This window comes from Brachyhypopomus gauderio, unplaced genomic scaffold (genome assembly GCF_052324685.1).
Source record: "Brachyhypopomus gauderio isolate BG-103 unplaced genomic scaffold, BGAUD_0.2 sc64, whole genome shotgun sequence".
NCBI lineage: Eukaryota > Metazoa > Chordata > Actinopteri > Gymnotiformes > Hypopomidae > Brachyhypopomus > Brachyhypopomus gauderio.
The window spans coordinates 369,293-384,133 of NW_027506885.1; the positions used below are offsets into that span (position 1 = coordinate 369,293).

The following is a 14,841-nucleotide window of genomic DNA, read 5'->3' on the forward strand; positions in this document are numbered from 1 at the left end:
ACATTTCATTTGTTAACTACACTGATGTTACTTGCCCCAGTGCACATAATGTGTGTGTATGGATTAAACAAACATACTATGTACTAAACAACCATCAGATATCACTGCTTAGCAGCTTACTGGATGACACAAGACAGGCACAGGCAGTAGTCTGCTTCTTACAGCCAGTTGGGAATGAGTTGGAGAACGTAGTTATATTTGGACATTGTGATAAGCCACCGAGCCTGCATACTGTGTCACTGATGAAAAACCTCACTGCAGAAACAAATCACAGAACTCGTTTACTGCCCAAGTCGCTGACCATGGTGACGTGCCGTGATGTACATAAAAGAATACAAGTGTGCTAAATCAGTTTTTCCAGCTCTGCGTTGTCATGGAGATATGTTCTGCTACATTTCACGCAGCCTTTAAAACCATACTGGACGTACCCTACTGTGAGCCTGAATAATTATATGAACACATTCATTTTGTACCTCAGCTCAAATTGTTCTAAAACTTTCAAACACAAATTTCAAAGCATGCCAATCATATACTGATGCTGGTGCATAATGACATGATGATATCAGTATTGTTCACAGATATCCATAAGCGGAAAATGGTGGTATAATTAGGCCGATGTTATCTCTTTCCTGCAATTCAGAAGAAGGCAATTTTAAATACATTACATTTATATATATTAAAATTATATATATTACCAATATGAGTAGCACCAATAGGTTTGTGTGTGTGGGGGGAGGGGGGTTGGGGGTATAAAAGCTCTGTTCTGAATCATCACACTCAAATCAGGTGTGTGTGTCTGTGGGGTGTGTGTGTGTGGGGGGGGGGGGGCAGTGTGTGTGTGGGGGAACAGCTCTGTTCTGAATCATCACACTCAAATCCAGATTTCAAACAGCTGCTATTCCAAATTCTAAATTTACAACCTACTGACTCTTGTGAGCTAGTAAAATTTTAATGGTTACACCATCCAATAGTGATGGTAATAGTTTTAATTTCAACTTAAGTGTATAAATCTTACACTTGCCCATCAGTATGTACAGTCTGCTATTAAAACTTCCGGCTGCTTCTGGCAGTAGGAAGAACATACTGGATTTGCTTTAAGTATATTGTTATAACATTTAATATAAAATATATAGCATTAATGCAAACATGCACGATTGTGTTCACCGCTCCAAATGACAAACTTCCAGACACTAAAGTCAGGTGGCAAAAGTAGTTAGGGTGATATAATTTCAACAGAACAAAATGAAACAACTCTCCCAATGGCTGGTGCAGAAATCACACTGACCCAAAGGATAGCGCATCCATTTATAGGCCATTATTCACTGACTCCATGACTGACACATTAATTGACATGAGAGCCAGGAAGTGTAAGTCAGCCATTCTGTAAGCAAAAGCATAAATTAAATGGGACCCACATGCTAACTGTTTCAGGCATTACATATAAGTATACATAATGTGGTTAGTCTTTCTGATCAACAAAAACATGCACATTTGAATCATGTACACATGGTATTTGGAAGTGAAAACTAATGTAATTTCAGTGGGAAAAGAAAGAGTCTGTTTGCATCAGCGGGATTTTGCCTAATGGCTCCTGATACAGCACCCTCCTGTTGTTACCTGTGTCTGGCTGTTTTATCCACAAAACAATCCCCTTGTTTTGGTTTCGTGGGTGAGGAATGTAACTGCTAACAACCCTTTCCCATATTAAGGCTATGTTTGGTATCAGCCGCTGGGCCCAGAGCCACAAGTTTGCCTTATATAGCCCTGTAAAAAAAGCAAATGTAAGAATCTGGCATGTCAAGCAGATAATAATTATGCTCTCAAGATAAAAGACAGGCTAGAGACCCTGTGTCCTCATGAAGACACATTAAAGCAATATTTTACCTTTTTTGATACACCTGCAACTATAATCCTCCACCCTGAAGTCTTGAGCAACACAAATGAGCTTTAATGTATAAAGCAAAACTGTCATACCGTGCTACCTTTCAGACTTTTGGGATTTTTTTGCCTGGTAATATAGTTTCAGAGTTTAGGCATTCAACATGTGAGGTGTATGCCATCTAGTGGGTAATAATTATTACTACATTCAATTATCCACCATTCTACTGCATACATCTTGGATGTCCAGTTCTAACAATGCTTTGATGTGTTTGTTGAATTAAGTATATATGTTAGGGCATGGAATCATAACAATTTAACTGAATTCCTAGACTGGCACTGTCAGTGTAACCTGCCACTGGATTTCTGGGAGAGTGTGCTCCATGATTCAGTTATTTTGGATAAATAACAGCCTAAATGAGGCAGTCCTGTTTCACTAAATATCCCAGTACGGATTCAAGATGGATTCAACTCATTTAAACCATTTAGACCCCTCACTTTAGTAACAACATCTGGTCTCTAAACACTCTTTTGCTGTGAAACTTTCTATTATATCAATCCCCGCTGCATCACTACAAAGGTTAATGTAAAGAGCGTACAAAAAATGGTTAAAACTACAAATTTACGAAATTCAACTATTCATAAAATATCAAAATAAACGTACAGACAAAAAAAATAACTCTGGCGTCTTAAAAAACCGCGCATGCGCCGTAAGCGCCAGATCTCTCGTGCGCACGTCTCGTGTGGCAAGTTTACAGCATTTAGCAACAGCAGCTACAAGTAGCGGGCGCGTCTCCCAACTGCGGCTCCTCTCCTTCAGATTTTGTGTGTTTTTTTAAAGTACATTATTACAGTCAACTTTACAAAATGACCGAACAGTCATCGCTTCTTCTTAGAAAACAGCTAGCAGGTAATTATTTACATATTAATCGTACTTTTCCCCCCTCCCTCTGTGTGGACGGCTAGCCCGACTAGCTAACTAGCCGAAGTTGTCAGTTGTTGAGGGGAAAGTCCCGCGGTCGCTCCACCTCACACACACGGACACGGTTCATCACCACAGTTAGTGACATTTGGGTCGTTAGGTCTCATCTCGCGGGATAAATATGTGTATATTGTTGATTTATCCGACTAATCTCGGGTTTGCTCGCGGCATGTTGGCTATGTGAGAAGAAATGAGCAGTGAAGGGCTGGACTGGACACATCAGACAGACTCACTCGGCCCCTCCGCAGGGCCCTGGATGTTGTTCAGAAATAAACACACGTTAGTCACTTTTTAAAAGATGTTTTTTTGTGTTTATATTTCTCCACAGAGCTCAACAAGAACCCCGTGGAGGGCTTTTCGGCCGGCCTAATAGATGACGACGATATATATCAGTGGGAGGTTCTCATCATCGGACCACCAGACACCTTGTTGTAAGTAACTCACTCTTTTTTTAAAGGCGAATTTGCGTGTTTGCCTTAAACGTCGTGGCGTACAGAACATAAAATGGCCGATCACTGAAGCTTAATGTTATTATGTTAAATGTTTCTTTATTTCCTTTTTTTTAGTGAGGGTGGGTTTTTTAAAGCAAATCTCACCTTTCCTCATGACTACCCGCTTCGACCCCCGAAGATGAAATTTATTACGGAAATTTGGCACCCGAATGGTGAGTGCAGGTGACTGGTGGTGTAGACGTGTTTACTCATACCAGAATTGTAAAGTACAGCCAGTGTTCTTGGGCAGCTGCCACAGCCTCCAGTTCCATCTGTTCTGCCACTCTGTCTGTCTTCCTTTGGGCCTGTTATTGTTACAGGACAGCACGTATTACCCTTTAATGCCTCTCAAATCCTGACTCACAACTCAACTCTTGGGGATTTTGTACAACGTATTTTTTGTTGCCTTCACGGCTTCGCAGCAACGTGGCATGAGTGTGTGGAGTGTTAAACAAATGTCTGGTCGTGCCACCCGGATGGCAGCGTGTGACCACCGCTCTCCTGTCTCCAGTGGCCAAGAACGGGGACGTGTGCATCTCCATCCTTCACGAGCCCGGAGAAGACAAATATGGCTACGAGAAGCCTGAGGAGCGTTGGCTGCCGATCCACACGGTGGAGACCATCATGATCAGCGTCATCTCCATGCTGGCTGACCCAAACGGCGACTCGCCTGCCAATGTGGACGCAGCTGTAAGTCCAGATGCAAAAAAATTTAAATAAAAACCATAAAAGTCTCCAGCTGGAGTTGTTCTAGCATAAAGATGAGTACAATTTACTTTGGATAACTTTGCTGTTGGTAGTTTGTTATTGTGCTCATGTGTACGTTTGTGTTTGTACAACAGAAGGAGTGGCGAGAGGATCCCAACGGGGAATTTAAGAAGAAGGTAGCCCGCTGTGTGAGGAAAAGCCAGGAGATGGCCTTTGACTAGGCCCATACGTGACACTAACACTTGCTTAAATGGTCATTTTTCTACATAGCATCTCTCCGCTTCGAACTCTGAAACTCTGTGGAGTGCCAATTGGTGGAAGTATCCAAGCATCATAGTGTCAGGGGCTAATTTCTTCCTGACCTAGGTCCAGTTCGATCTGTGTCAAGTTGCCTAGGGACATCTGGATCGCCTGCACGTTTCACTGCTATGGAAACTGATTGCTTCAGAATTCTACAGTGTGGAGAATTTGCATCCAAAAATGCCCCACAGTCTTTGACCCATACACACATCCTTCACACTTCACCCAGAGGTGTTGGTAAAAATGTTTCAGATTTAAAGAGGCAATGATTGAAACAAATGTATAATTTGAACCCAATAATCCTTGAAAGTTTTACTTTTGAACAGTGTATTCAGCTCAAAAGGGTAGAGTTCACATCATATTGACATCCAAACTGGCTGTTGGATATATTGCTGCGATAGCACCAACAAACAGACCGTTGCGAATAAAAATGGGGGAAAATAGTTCTTTAACAGGTCCTCCCAAGTCCTCACCACCCTGCCTTTTGCATGTAATCATACATAATAAAAGTCATTAATGTCCCTTACTGCCATCAAAATAAATATTCCATCCTACCCCACAGACACAGTTATCAAAGACTAAGGACAGTCTTCTGCCAACTGTTGAAAGTTTTTTTTTTTTGTGCTAATGGGGTGATGGAAACCAGTCTAGCCATTTTGAACAAGAGAATTTCTTTTGAATGTGTGAGAGTAAGGTCATGTTTGGAAATTGTATAGTTTCCCCAATTTGGGTGAGAGGGGGAGAGACTGTGTGTGTGTGTGTGTGTGTGTGCATCAATGTCAGACTTATTTATTGCCTGGAGTGTGAATACATGTAATGCATAACATATTTGACTTGGTTTTAATAATCTGCCTCTGAGCCATCAACTCTGGATAAGGTATCTTATGCAATTTTGCAGTGTTCTGTGCATCTTTTTTTGTGGTAAAAGATTTTGAGGGTAACAATTCCCCCAGCTAGTGTAATTCTGGATATCCCTACGCCCTGGGAGAAGCTTACCACAAATGTCTCTCACCAAGGAGTCCATGCTCTCTGCTGCCTTAATCTGTTTTACTGTATGGAAGGGAGTTTGATTCATTGATGCCAGGTCTGTCAGGACCCTTTTTTTTGGGGGGGGGACAAAGATATTTGCATGAGAGAATATTTTTTGTACAAAATGTAAGCTCAAAAAAAATTGTATGTAAATGATGTACCATAGCTGTGGTAAACAATGTTTTGTGTTGGGTCAGCACACCATCACCACCTAGTTGCTGGTGCACTTCTCAATCATGTAACCCATGTATGCTGGCCATCTCCTTAAGCATTTATTTATTTTTTTTACTTTTGCAATCCTATGCCAGGCTTTGGTATCTGCCCATTAAAACAGTGTCTGTCTTACATACCTTCAGGTTTGGTGTGGGTCTCCCATCACCTGTCCTGATGTGTATTTTTGTGTAACATGAAGGCTGGTTTAAGCTTCTTGAGTGCATATCATCTGTTTATTTGTGAGACACATTTGTGGTTTTCTCTTATGCGTGTGGGGTTTTGATGCCAAACGTGATCCCAAGCAAACAAAGAAATATCCCATTAAAAGCAATAAGTAATAAAGGTGCTTCATGTGGGAACTGAACTTTAAAATGTTCATAGATCTTTAAACGGATACGCTGTAAATGACTCACTGGTGCTTCACTATAGTTTCTGCTAACAGGCCAATTCTCAGTTGGCCAAACATTTTAAACAACTTAAATTGAGGCGGTGAATATCCAGAGGACCGTTTGTCAGCATTAAACAGAAGTAGCAAACTTCTGTTTCTATTCCTGCATGTACCAGTAAAATGGTATACTTCAAGCTCTTGATGAAATGTTCGGTGTAGACATTTGACTCATCAGGTGTGTGACATTTTGCAACTGAAAATAATTCTGAAGTAGGCACTTGTAGCTATAGAATTCAGTCTGCTCCTATAGACACTTTCTGCAATTTTAGCCCAATTAAGATGAATAAAAGACTGTGCTCATGCAGTACGTGTTAATGCATTGTGTTTCTATTTATGGATTAAACATGTCAACTTTATTTTTCATACTTTTATTTGATCACCTCAATTTTTTACATACACGATGTACGGCTGCAAAAAGGAAATCAAACCTATATTTCACTGCTGTATAAAATTTATTTTAAATCTGGTATCCACCGAAAAAAAAAAAAAAAACCCACAACAACCCAACAGAACCACGCTGGAAAAATAACATGTTCCATGTAAAAGTACCAAATGGAAATGTCAGGTGATGCCTCTACTGTCCAGGTGCCGAGAGGCTCTTGTTCATGAATTGTTTCTTCACAAAACACACCCACCACTGTGAAAGATGGGACACAGAAGGGTTAGCTGTGGCTCACTGTGGCATTGAGATCACATGTATATTCTATGCTGCAGTGTTTCAAAAAACCTCTACATACAACTGATACAACTGAATCACCACCACCAAACACATGCAACACTGTATAATCAGTGGCGGCTCACGTTTGTAAAAAAGCAGATTTTGCTTCAAAATAGTTGATTTCAGCAACCAAATACTACTTACTGGCTTAACCCATTTAGAAAACCCAGCTAGTACAATGTCCAGTGAAGGATTTTTATATCCTGGACCTGAACTGTCCACTTCACTGTGCTTACCTTGCTTGGCTTGTCGGTTTGGGGATCAAACACACGGTCACACAACCTCAGACCCGTTTCCTGTCGCAGCTGCTGAAGATAAGCCCGCATGGTCTCTGCCCGACATAAAAACACATACAGACGTACAGTTGGACCATATGCCACTCATCAGCACTGTACCACAATATTTAGCTATGCCGTGGTGAATTGATGGGAGTGAACGATCCAGGTCTGTAACTCTACACTTGATAAATGCATCTATAAGGGGGTTATACCCCATACACCGTGCAGCACAAACATGAACGCTTCACATAACACATAAAGAGGCTGGTAACTGTATGAAGGCCAGATGCCATAGTTACATGCATGTGGGGACTATTGGGGGCGGGATTCACTGGGGGGCGGGGCTGACTGCATCATACCTTCTTCCTGTTTGTTGGAGGGTTTGGCATACATAGCATTCAGTGGGAAGCCCGGCTCTCCAGGGATGGGGAAGTTAGTGATGCCCAGCGTGTACATCTCTTTCTCTCCTTGACCCCGTGAGCTACACTGGATCACAGAGGACACAGAGGTCAGCAGCAGTCCTGCAGTTTTGTTTTGTGTGTTTGTTTTTAAAATCGCACGCAATGTTGAAGCTGCCTGGTGCTTTTGTTTCTCAAACACTCCAAATGCCTTAAGGCACAAAATACACATGACAACGTGTTCACAAAGCAGCTCAAATATTAACACTATTTACCTGCTCTAAAATTACAATTATTAATTCCTGTGGTCTTAATCAATAGTGAATAGTGAAATATGTAACACTATTAGTGTATGGTAGACGCTTCAGTATTTAAATCATTTGCTTTGAACAGTTATTAGAACTTGTGTTATTGTTTTTGACTGACAGACTCGCACATTTACCTTTTGTAGCTTCTTGAGACATTCAGAGATGTACAAGGTGATGTAGATCAATGTTCGATCAGCCTCATTCTGAAACCGAATTAATAAAACAATCAGGCAATTTCAAATGGAACAGCAGGAACAGTGACTTCCTGCTACACAAGGGAGGAGAGCTTCATGTGGTCAGAAGGAATATTCTTTAGTTTCGTGCAGACGGAGTGTAACAGACTGTGTACAAGGTAAAAAAGAGGGAGGGGATCTTTCTGCGTGGATGACTGCAGACTGAACAGCGTGCTGCAGCTACGAGGAAACAGGTCTGGGCACGAGGGCATGTTTTCACAGCGCTGCATCACTTCCTGGTTGTCAGCAATGCAGCCCCGAGCCCCTCACCTTAATCTCGTAATTCTTGAAGAAAACATTAGCTTTGAAGTAGTAGATGGCCTCGTCGATGATATCTTGGTCTTTGGCTGGGGGAAAAAAAAAACAGGAACAATAAAGCAAGCTGACGAGTGTTAGATTCACCAGGCTGACGACCATTTAAGGAAGAAAAGCTGTGGCCCTCACAGTCCAGGATTACCATAACAGTACCAGACTACAGTTTCGACATGAATTAAAAGTTTACAAATCTTACTCTCTTTCGGAGCAGGGCCTTTAAACTGTGTTTTGAGGGGTAGCAATGCCATATTCCCCACCAGTTTGGTGTCGGCATCCATCAGACTGGAGTGGTAAGCCTGAGTGAAATAAGGTCAGAAACAGATGTAAGGAAGAGTGTGAGATTAGAGATTATAATCCAGATTAAGACCATTTCTATAACCTATACAGCTGTGACTGGCCAACAAGAGTGCAACGTTATGGTCATACGTGAGAGGCATCGGTAGATGAATATATTACAAATCTATGTGCTTTAACAAATAAACGAGAGCGTGTTTGTTAATCTTGATATCTGGATGTAAACGTTACATTACTGTGCAGAGTGATGTCTGCTTCACCATGTACCCTAGCTAGCCTGTTAGCCAATGAGCTAAATGTGGCTGCTTAAAAAGAAATACACGCTCAAATGGTCACGTGAAAAGGCTAACTCGACATTTTTGTAAGTTGACCTGTGCACGAAGTTGAATTTGTACATCATCTTACCGGCATTCTGGTCAAACGTATCCCGAGTTTAGGACAGAAGTAATAATATCAGCGCTGCGATACGCCGCTTCCGCTGTCCCACCCAACACCGATACCGGAAGTTGGCGGTCTGGTAAATTCCTCTGCAACTGCACCTTTTATCCACGAGGGGGCGCGCGAAGGTTAATTACGTATCTTTCAAATCAAACGTTTCATTTTTTATACAGAACTTGATGTTTTTGCCTTTCAAAAGATGACATTATAGCGCAACATTTATAGTGTAGACACTTCTCCAATTCTGGAATTTTTATTGAAAAAATACTTCATATACAACTCTGAGTAGCATACTACTATACTTAAGTCACTGTATAAGAGCATACAAGGGTTGAGGAGCCTCTCTGTCTCCACCCCTGGGCCCTGTCCCCTGTCGACTGGGCCCTGTCCAACAGCACTGCTCTTCAGCTCCAGAGCAAAATCATCATGCATCTGAGAGATTTTAATTTTCAATGTCTTTTAAGTTCTCATAAGCTGCATGTGTGACAGCCACAGTCTACGGTCATTTGTGACGGTCTACAGCAACACCATCGCCTGGGCTTTTAGGAATCCTCTCTGTCTTGGAAGAACTCATCATAATTTGTGTTGCTAGGTTCCTCATCAATCTCCTGAGAAAGAGCAACACAACATATATCACTACATTGTCATGTGAGGTAGTTTTTGTTATTTTAATGGTTGAAAAAAACAATTTAGGTTCTTATTTTCTGTTCTGGGTTACTGCTCTGGGTGAGATTTGCTACTTAAGAACTGCTGTCCACATTTAATATCCAGACAGCAGGATGTTTTTAACACAATGTTAAAACCCTAATCTAACCCACCTAGCTTTTATATACGACACTACTCACGATAATAATCGTCCCAGTTACACAAAAACACAACGGTTTTATTTTGCCTAGTAAAAAAAAAAAAACCTTCAACAGAACTGTATGGAAGAGCTTTACCTTTGGCTCTTTGAATTCTAGATCCTCCCCGTACTGGATAGAGAAATCAATGTGTTGAAGAACAATGTTGATACCTTCTTCATCAGTGCGGTCAAAGGGCAGGAAACGCACCATGCTGTAGTCATCGATCTATCAAAGAATCACAACCAATTTGACCTTTTCAAATGTGTGTTTAAGTGCTTTGAATTAAATTACATTAGACTTTATTGCATTGTTGTATTAAATGAGGCAGTGGATGTGTCCTATTGTTTAGAAAATACATATATTGTGATATAGTTTCATTGGTTTATCACAGATATTCATAACAGTGCCACTGGTTAATGGACACAGGACCAGTGCTGACGGGATGTTCGTTAAGTTGTCAGCCAAAATGACATTTGCATGTCAGGTGCTTCATCAGGTGGATGAGGTTATCCCACATGACACATTCCAGTGGACCCCCTCTGTGTCCCCTAAACAGCTCTGAACACAGCTGTGATCATCTACAACACGCATCAAATGTGAGGTGGGCATGAGCTTCATGCTGAAGTCATCATGGCAGGAGCTTCTAGTTGAACGTCCTATCGTCGTGTTGTGCGTTAGGACCCTGCTTGTGTTTCTGACATCACACACAGCCCCATCAGGCATGTGGGCTCCACACTGAACTTCAGAACGCTGCAAGAATTACTGCAGCCTGCTGTTAATTACCTACAGTACTCTACAAACCCCCATTATGGCTTTGTCACAGTCAACTTACCAAACCACAGATGGCTTTAGTGAGCTTCTTGAACTTGTTGCTTCTCAGTGTGTCCGAGCTGTCCTCCATCATTGAATACATGTCTGGGTCCAGATATCTAATGTGGATACGGATAAAGTTCTCATCTTTTTGTTTATCTGTGTATTATTGTGAAGTCTACAGCATATGAATACACAAATGGACATGTGGAAATATATGGTCCTAAAAACTCTACTTAAGATCTTACTTTTCAATTTCCTTCTTGGACTTTGGGTTGAGCAGGTCCATTTTGGTCATGAGGTTGACCTGAGGGATTTCTAGCGCAACCATGGCACTCAAAGCCGCCATTACACCAGAAATAAACTGGAATGCAGACACAAATCTCTTTAACATGCCACTTCTGCTAATGCTTCACTTCAGCAGGAAAATCACAGACACTGAACTGATCGAATATGCTGAATATTATTCACAAAGAGAAGAATAAACGTAGGATGACGTCTCGAGGTTCGTCCTCTTACCTTGAAGCTCTCCACCATGAACTGAGAGTCGACCAAGAAGACGCCACACACACGGAACTCCCACTGCTGTAGCTGCTCCACCAACTGCTTCATGACTGGCAGATGTGTGTACAGCTCTATCTGACCTGCAGGCCCAGGGAAACACGTCAGAATAAGAGCACATGAGTGTACAGCTCTATCTGACCTGCAGGCCCAGGGAAACACGTCAGAATAAGAGCAGATGTGTGTACAGCTCTATCTGACCTGCAGGCCCAGGGAAACACGTCAGAATAAGAGCAGATGTGTGTACAGCTCTATCTGACCTGCAGGCCCAGGGAAACACGTCAGAATAAGAGCAGATGTGTGTACAGCTCTATCTGACCTGCAGGCCCAGGGAAACACGTCAGAATAAGAGCAGATGTGTGTACAGCTCTATCTGACCTGCAGGCCCAGGGAAACACGTCAGAATAAGAGCACATGAGTGTACAGCTCTATCTGACCTGCAGGCCCAGGGAAACACGTCAGAATAAGAGCACATGAGTGTACAGCTCTATCTGACCTGCAGGCCCAGGGAAACACGTCAGAATAAGAGCAGGATGTGTCTGGAGGCCTCACCATTTAGCCATCATTCTTAACCCCTTTTGAACAGGTTCAGCGTTTAAGGAGAATTTATTCCACTTCATTAGTAAACCAACGTCCCTGCTTAGTTTGGCCCAGATGTCTTATAGTCCTAGACATGCCTGATAAATCAGCTTTACCAAGATCTTAAACTATGTTTATGAAAGTGCCATAAAGAAAGTTTATTATTATTAAACTCCTAGTAGTAATAGCACCACTACGAAGGCCCCAACGCTCTTGAAAGTGAAGAAGTGTGATTACCTGGGCAGTCAAAAAGAATATAGTCGTCCTCAACATGACCGAGAGTCTCCTCCAGCCAGTCAAAGTTATTCGCAAAGTACTCCATGCAGAAGACCAGTCCTCCATTAGGACCAAACCTCAAGGTGTCATCCTCCATCACATCATCCACCTGGATGAGCTCTCGGATATCTGTCCATTTAAATACCAAATAAATCACACGAATACTTTTTCTCTGTGTTGTTAGGAGGGACTGGTCAGTCCCAGTGATGCACGCAGTTGTCGTGTGAGATGTCCATGGCACCAAGCCTCCACCTGGATGGTCTCACCTGCCATTACTGGGTAGTCAAAGTGTTCTGCAGCGGGGTCAAGGTTCACCACCTGCACACAGCGGTTGATGGTTTCGGCGTGTTGTATCAGCGTGGAGCAGTAAGTGCTCTGTGATGGAAGCACAACACAGTTTAATAGTTATTACAGTGTTTCATACACTAGTGTTGGTTATATATGGGGAACTAATCAAATCAAATGTATTAATCTTAACTAGTTTAGCTGTGTTAGCTAACAGCTAGCTCACCTTTCCGCTGCCGGCGGGTCCCATTACCAGCTGCGCATAGCGAGGCATCTTCACGTCTCGGCTCACAACACTTTATAATAGTTACTACCGTAATAGTGAAGAGTCTTTACCGCTAGTTAAATCACCACTGTAATATTAGCCCTTTGAAAATGATACACATGAAACATGGTGCACAAACGTCCATGCTGGGTTTTTTTTGGTCAACATCCTGTCGGCGCATGCGTAGTCAGCGCATCTCAAATGACATGCGCAGAAAGGCGCTGATCAGAGAGACGACACCCGGTGATCCGGTGACCCGGTGAGAGACCCGGGTGAGTTTAGGATCTCCCACCCGGGGTATACAAGTGTAAACACACACAAAACAAAAGACATAACATGACCAGCTGTTATTTCCTCTCTACAATCAAGGTGAGTGATCTCTGTCACAAAGGGATTGACTGATAAGATATGTAATATAATTTTTAAATTAAATTATAGTGTAGTTTCCACGGGTTGTCAGGAATAATATAAGTTAGTACATTTTGAAAAGATGTTTAGTAAAATTCATTGCGTCAGTCTACAGCCAGAATATCAAAATAGGAAACGAAATGTAAAACAGGTAGTGTAAGACTTATATTATTATAAAGTGATTGTCACCTTGCTTTGTTATCTATTTAGAGAGATGAATATAACCGTTTAACATGCAAGTGTCTTTCACGTGTGCAAACGTGACCACCTTGTTGACTTAAACCAAGGACACATAATGCCAATTACTTTTTTTTCTTCCTAATTAAATAGTTGGCGTGACTATAGTGTGTGGATCGCAGTGTGACAAAGCCCTGCAGTCTAAGGACGTCCCCAACAGAAAGACAGCATCAGACTGACAGCCATGGATACCTGCAACGCTGGTCACATATCCATTCATGCAGGTAGGCTTAAATGGAGCAGTTATCTCCAAAAACAAATAACTTGAACAGTTTAGACATAATCTTAAGAGTGAACTGCCCACTAAAATAATCACTGATTCTCCACTGATCCGGATGGATCTGCTGAGTCATTTTCTAATAGTCTGGTAAATATATATTAATGCCAGTGCAAATATACTGTAAATAGAACAACAATTAACTGATATGAATTGTAATTAATAAAGATGTTGATAGAAATCCAAGCCTGTGGTGATGCATGTACACTATTTCTCTTTCAGTGCCCAGGTTTGACACCAGGACAGAAGCATTATTTGTACGCAGTGGATGAAGCGTACGGCAAGGATCGTGTCCGAAAGCTGATCCAGCAACACTACCTGAACGTGATCCGCGGAGCTGCACGAACAGGTGTGTGGTCACCTGAGTGGCCCTCAACGGACACAGACCTCATGGCCAACCTGCCACTGAGAAGCTGTACACCAGTGGTGCCACACAGCGCTAAGAAGAAGCACTCGGGTGAGAAAGCAGATAGGCAGAAGCCTCGAATCACATCAGGGACAACGACGCTCGTTCTACCTAATATCAGCCATCAACAAAGGTAATAAATTCAATACTTGATGCTTCACATAAAAACTGAGGCTAGTGTTTGACTACTCTGTGTCCATTACAGCTTGACCTCAAGGGATCCAGAAACAAATGTAAGAAAATCAAAACAGACCAAGAAAAAGAGCAACAATGATGTCGACAAGTTGGTCCTTTACAACGATTGAAGTTGTATAACGTGTGTAGTGATATACTGTCGTATTAACCTCAGTCACTGGCCAGTTCTGTTCCCCTGACTGTGATTCAACACACGGACTGGACTTTCATTTGTCAGAAGAAAGCCAGACACGGAGTGGGATGTGATTGAGGAGGATTCTCTGCTATCCGGCATCAGCTCTCTGTCTCTTATTGAAGAGGCATTTCCAGACATAATCTAAAGCTATATTTTAGGATGTATATTTTTCTACATGTCAACAAGGCCTTAGTCTAAACATTTTACTGCTGGGATTATATTCCTGTGTACATTACTCTATTTATGCACCATTTTGTGTTTGTTATTGACATTCCTTTCTATAGCTCTAACTTTGTAGGATGTTATCCTTGTTGATGTATAAAGTCAAGTCAAATTTATTTATATAGCGCTTTTTTACAACACATGTTGTCACAAAGCAGCTTTACAATTGTATGGGTCCAGATCCCTAATAAAGCACTTTGGATGAACTATAAATGTGCCGTATACATAAACTTGCCATGTCTAGGAGTTTGAGTACACAAGAATGCAAT

General features: G+C 41.8%; 4 protein-coding genes across 4 annotated transcripts; 2 read left to right on the forward strand and 2 right to left on the reverse strand.

Moving 5' to 3' along the window:
- Positions 1–2,627: 2,627 nt before the first annotated feature.
- ube2g1b (ubiquitin-conjugating enzyme E2G 1b (UBC7 homolog, yeast)) lies at positions 2,628–6,368 on the forward strand. Its single transcript, XM_076988928.1, has 5 exons — positions 2,628–2,788; positions 3,189–3,291; positions 3,427–3,524; positions 3,863–4,041; positions 4,194–6,368. Exons 1-5 carry the CDS (start codon positions 2,746–2,748, stop codon positions 4,278–4,280), a joined length of 510 nt encoding a protein of 169 aa, XP_076845043.1. The 5' UTR covers positions 2,628–2,745; the 3' UTR covers positions 4,281–6,368.
- A 33-nt stretch (positions 6,369–6,401) lies between these two features.
- On the reverse strand, positions 6,402–9,135 carry arpc3 (actin related protein 2/3 complex, subunit 3). Its single transcript, XM_076988927.1, has 7 exons — positions 8,999–9,135; positions 8,496–8,595; positions 8,255–8,331; positions 7,886–7,954; positions 7,405–7,531; positions 7,004–7,098; positions 6,402–6,686 (listed from the first exon to the last, which is right to left on the reverse strand). Exons 1-7 carry the CDS (start codon positions 9,002–9,004, stop codon positions 6,624–6,626), a joined length of 537 nt encoding a protein of 178 aa, XP_076845042.1. The 5' UTR covers positions 9,005–9,135; the 3' UTR covers positions 6,402–6,623.
- Positions 9,136–9,265: 130 nt separating this feature from the next.
- On the reverse strand, positions 9,266–12,893 carry gpn3 (GPN-loop GTPase 3). The gene is made up of 8 exons (XM_076988924.1): positions 12,614–12,893; positions 12,369–12,477; positions 12,064–12,231; positions 11,206–11,330; positions 10,935–11,050; positions 10,709–10,805; positions 9,973–10,101; positions 9,266–9,639 (listed from the first exon to the last, which is right to left on the reverse strand). Exons 1-8 carry the CDS (start codon positions 12,659–12,661, stop codon positions 9,574–9,576), a joined length of 858 nt encoding a protein of 285 aa, XP_076845039.1. The 5' UTR covers positions 12,662–12,893; the 3' UTR covers positions 9,266–9,573.
- Positions 12,877–14,817, forward strand: fam216a (family with sequence similarity 216 member A). Its single transcript, XM_076988929.1, has 4 exons — positions 12,877–13,021; positions 13,391–13,521; positions 13,797–14,113; positions 14,186–14,817. Exons 2-4 carry the CDS (start codon positions 13,516–13,518, stop codon positions 14,283–14,285), a joined length of 423 nt encoding a protein of 140 aa, XP_076845044.1. The 5' UTR covers positions 12,877–13,021; positions 13,391–13,515; the 3' UTR covers positions 14,286–14,817.
- Positions 14,818–14,841: the final 24 nt, after the last annotated feature.

What these genes read in the sequence shown, in the direction of transcription:
- ube2g1b (XM_076988928.1), top strand. Translation starts at nt 2,746, where the DNA reads ATGACCGAACAGTCATCGCTTCTTCTTAGAAAACAGCTAGCAG. An exon ending in TCTTAGAAAACAGCTAGCAG is followed by an intron (nt 2,789 to 3,188) that starts GTAATTATTTAC and finishes ATTTCTCCACAG; the next exon opens with AGCTCAACAAGAACCCCGTG. An exon ending in GGACCACCAGACACCTTGTT is followed by an intron (nt 3,292 to 3,426) that starts GTAAGTAACTCA and finishes CCTTTTTTTTAG; the next exon opens with TGAGGGTGGGTTTTTTAAAG.
- arpc3 (XM_076988927.1), bottom strand. An exon ending in TCAAGAATTACGAGATTAAG is followed by an intron (nt 7,955 to 8,254) that starts GTGAGGGGCTCG and finishes ATTCGGTTTCAG; the next exon opens with AATGAGGCTGATCGAACATT. An exon ending in AAACCGACAAGCCAAGCAAG is followed by an intron (nt 6,687 to 7,003) that starts GTAAGCACAGTG and finishes CATCTTTCACAG; the next exon opens with TGGTGGGTGTGTTTTGTGAA.
- gpn3 (XM_076988924.1), bottom strand. Translation starts at nt 12,661, where the DNA reads ATGCCTCGCTATGCGCAGCTGGTAATGGGACCCGCCGGCAGCGGAAAG. An exon ending in GACCCGCCGGCAGCGGAAAG is followed by an intron (nt 12,478 to 12,613) that starts GTGAGCTAGCTG and finishes CTTCCATCACAG; the next exon opens with AGCACTTACTGCTCCACGCT. An exon ending in TCCAAGAAGGAAATTGAAAA is followed by an intron (nt 10,806 to 10,934) that starts GTAAGATCTTAA and finishes TATCCACATTAG; the next exon opens with ATATCTGGACCCAGACATGT.
- fam216a (XM_076988929.1), top strand. An exon ending in AATATCAGCCATCAACAAAG is followed by an intron (nt 14,114 to 14,185) that starts GTAATAAATTCA and finishes TGTCCATTACAG; the next exon opens with CTTGACCTCAAGGGATCCAG.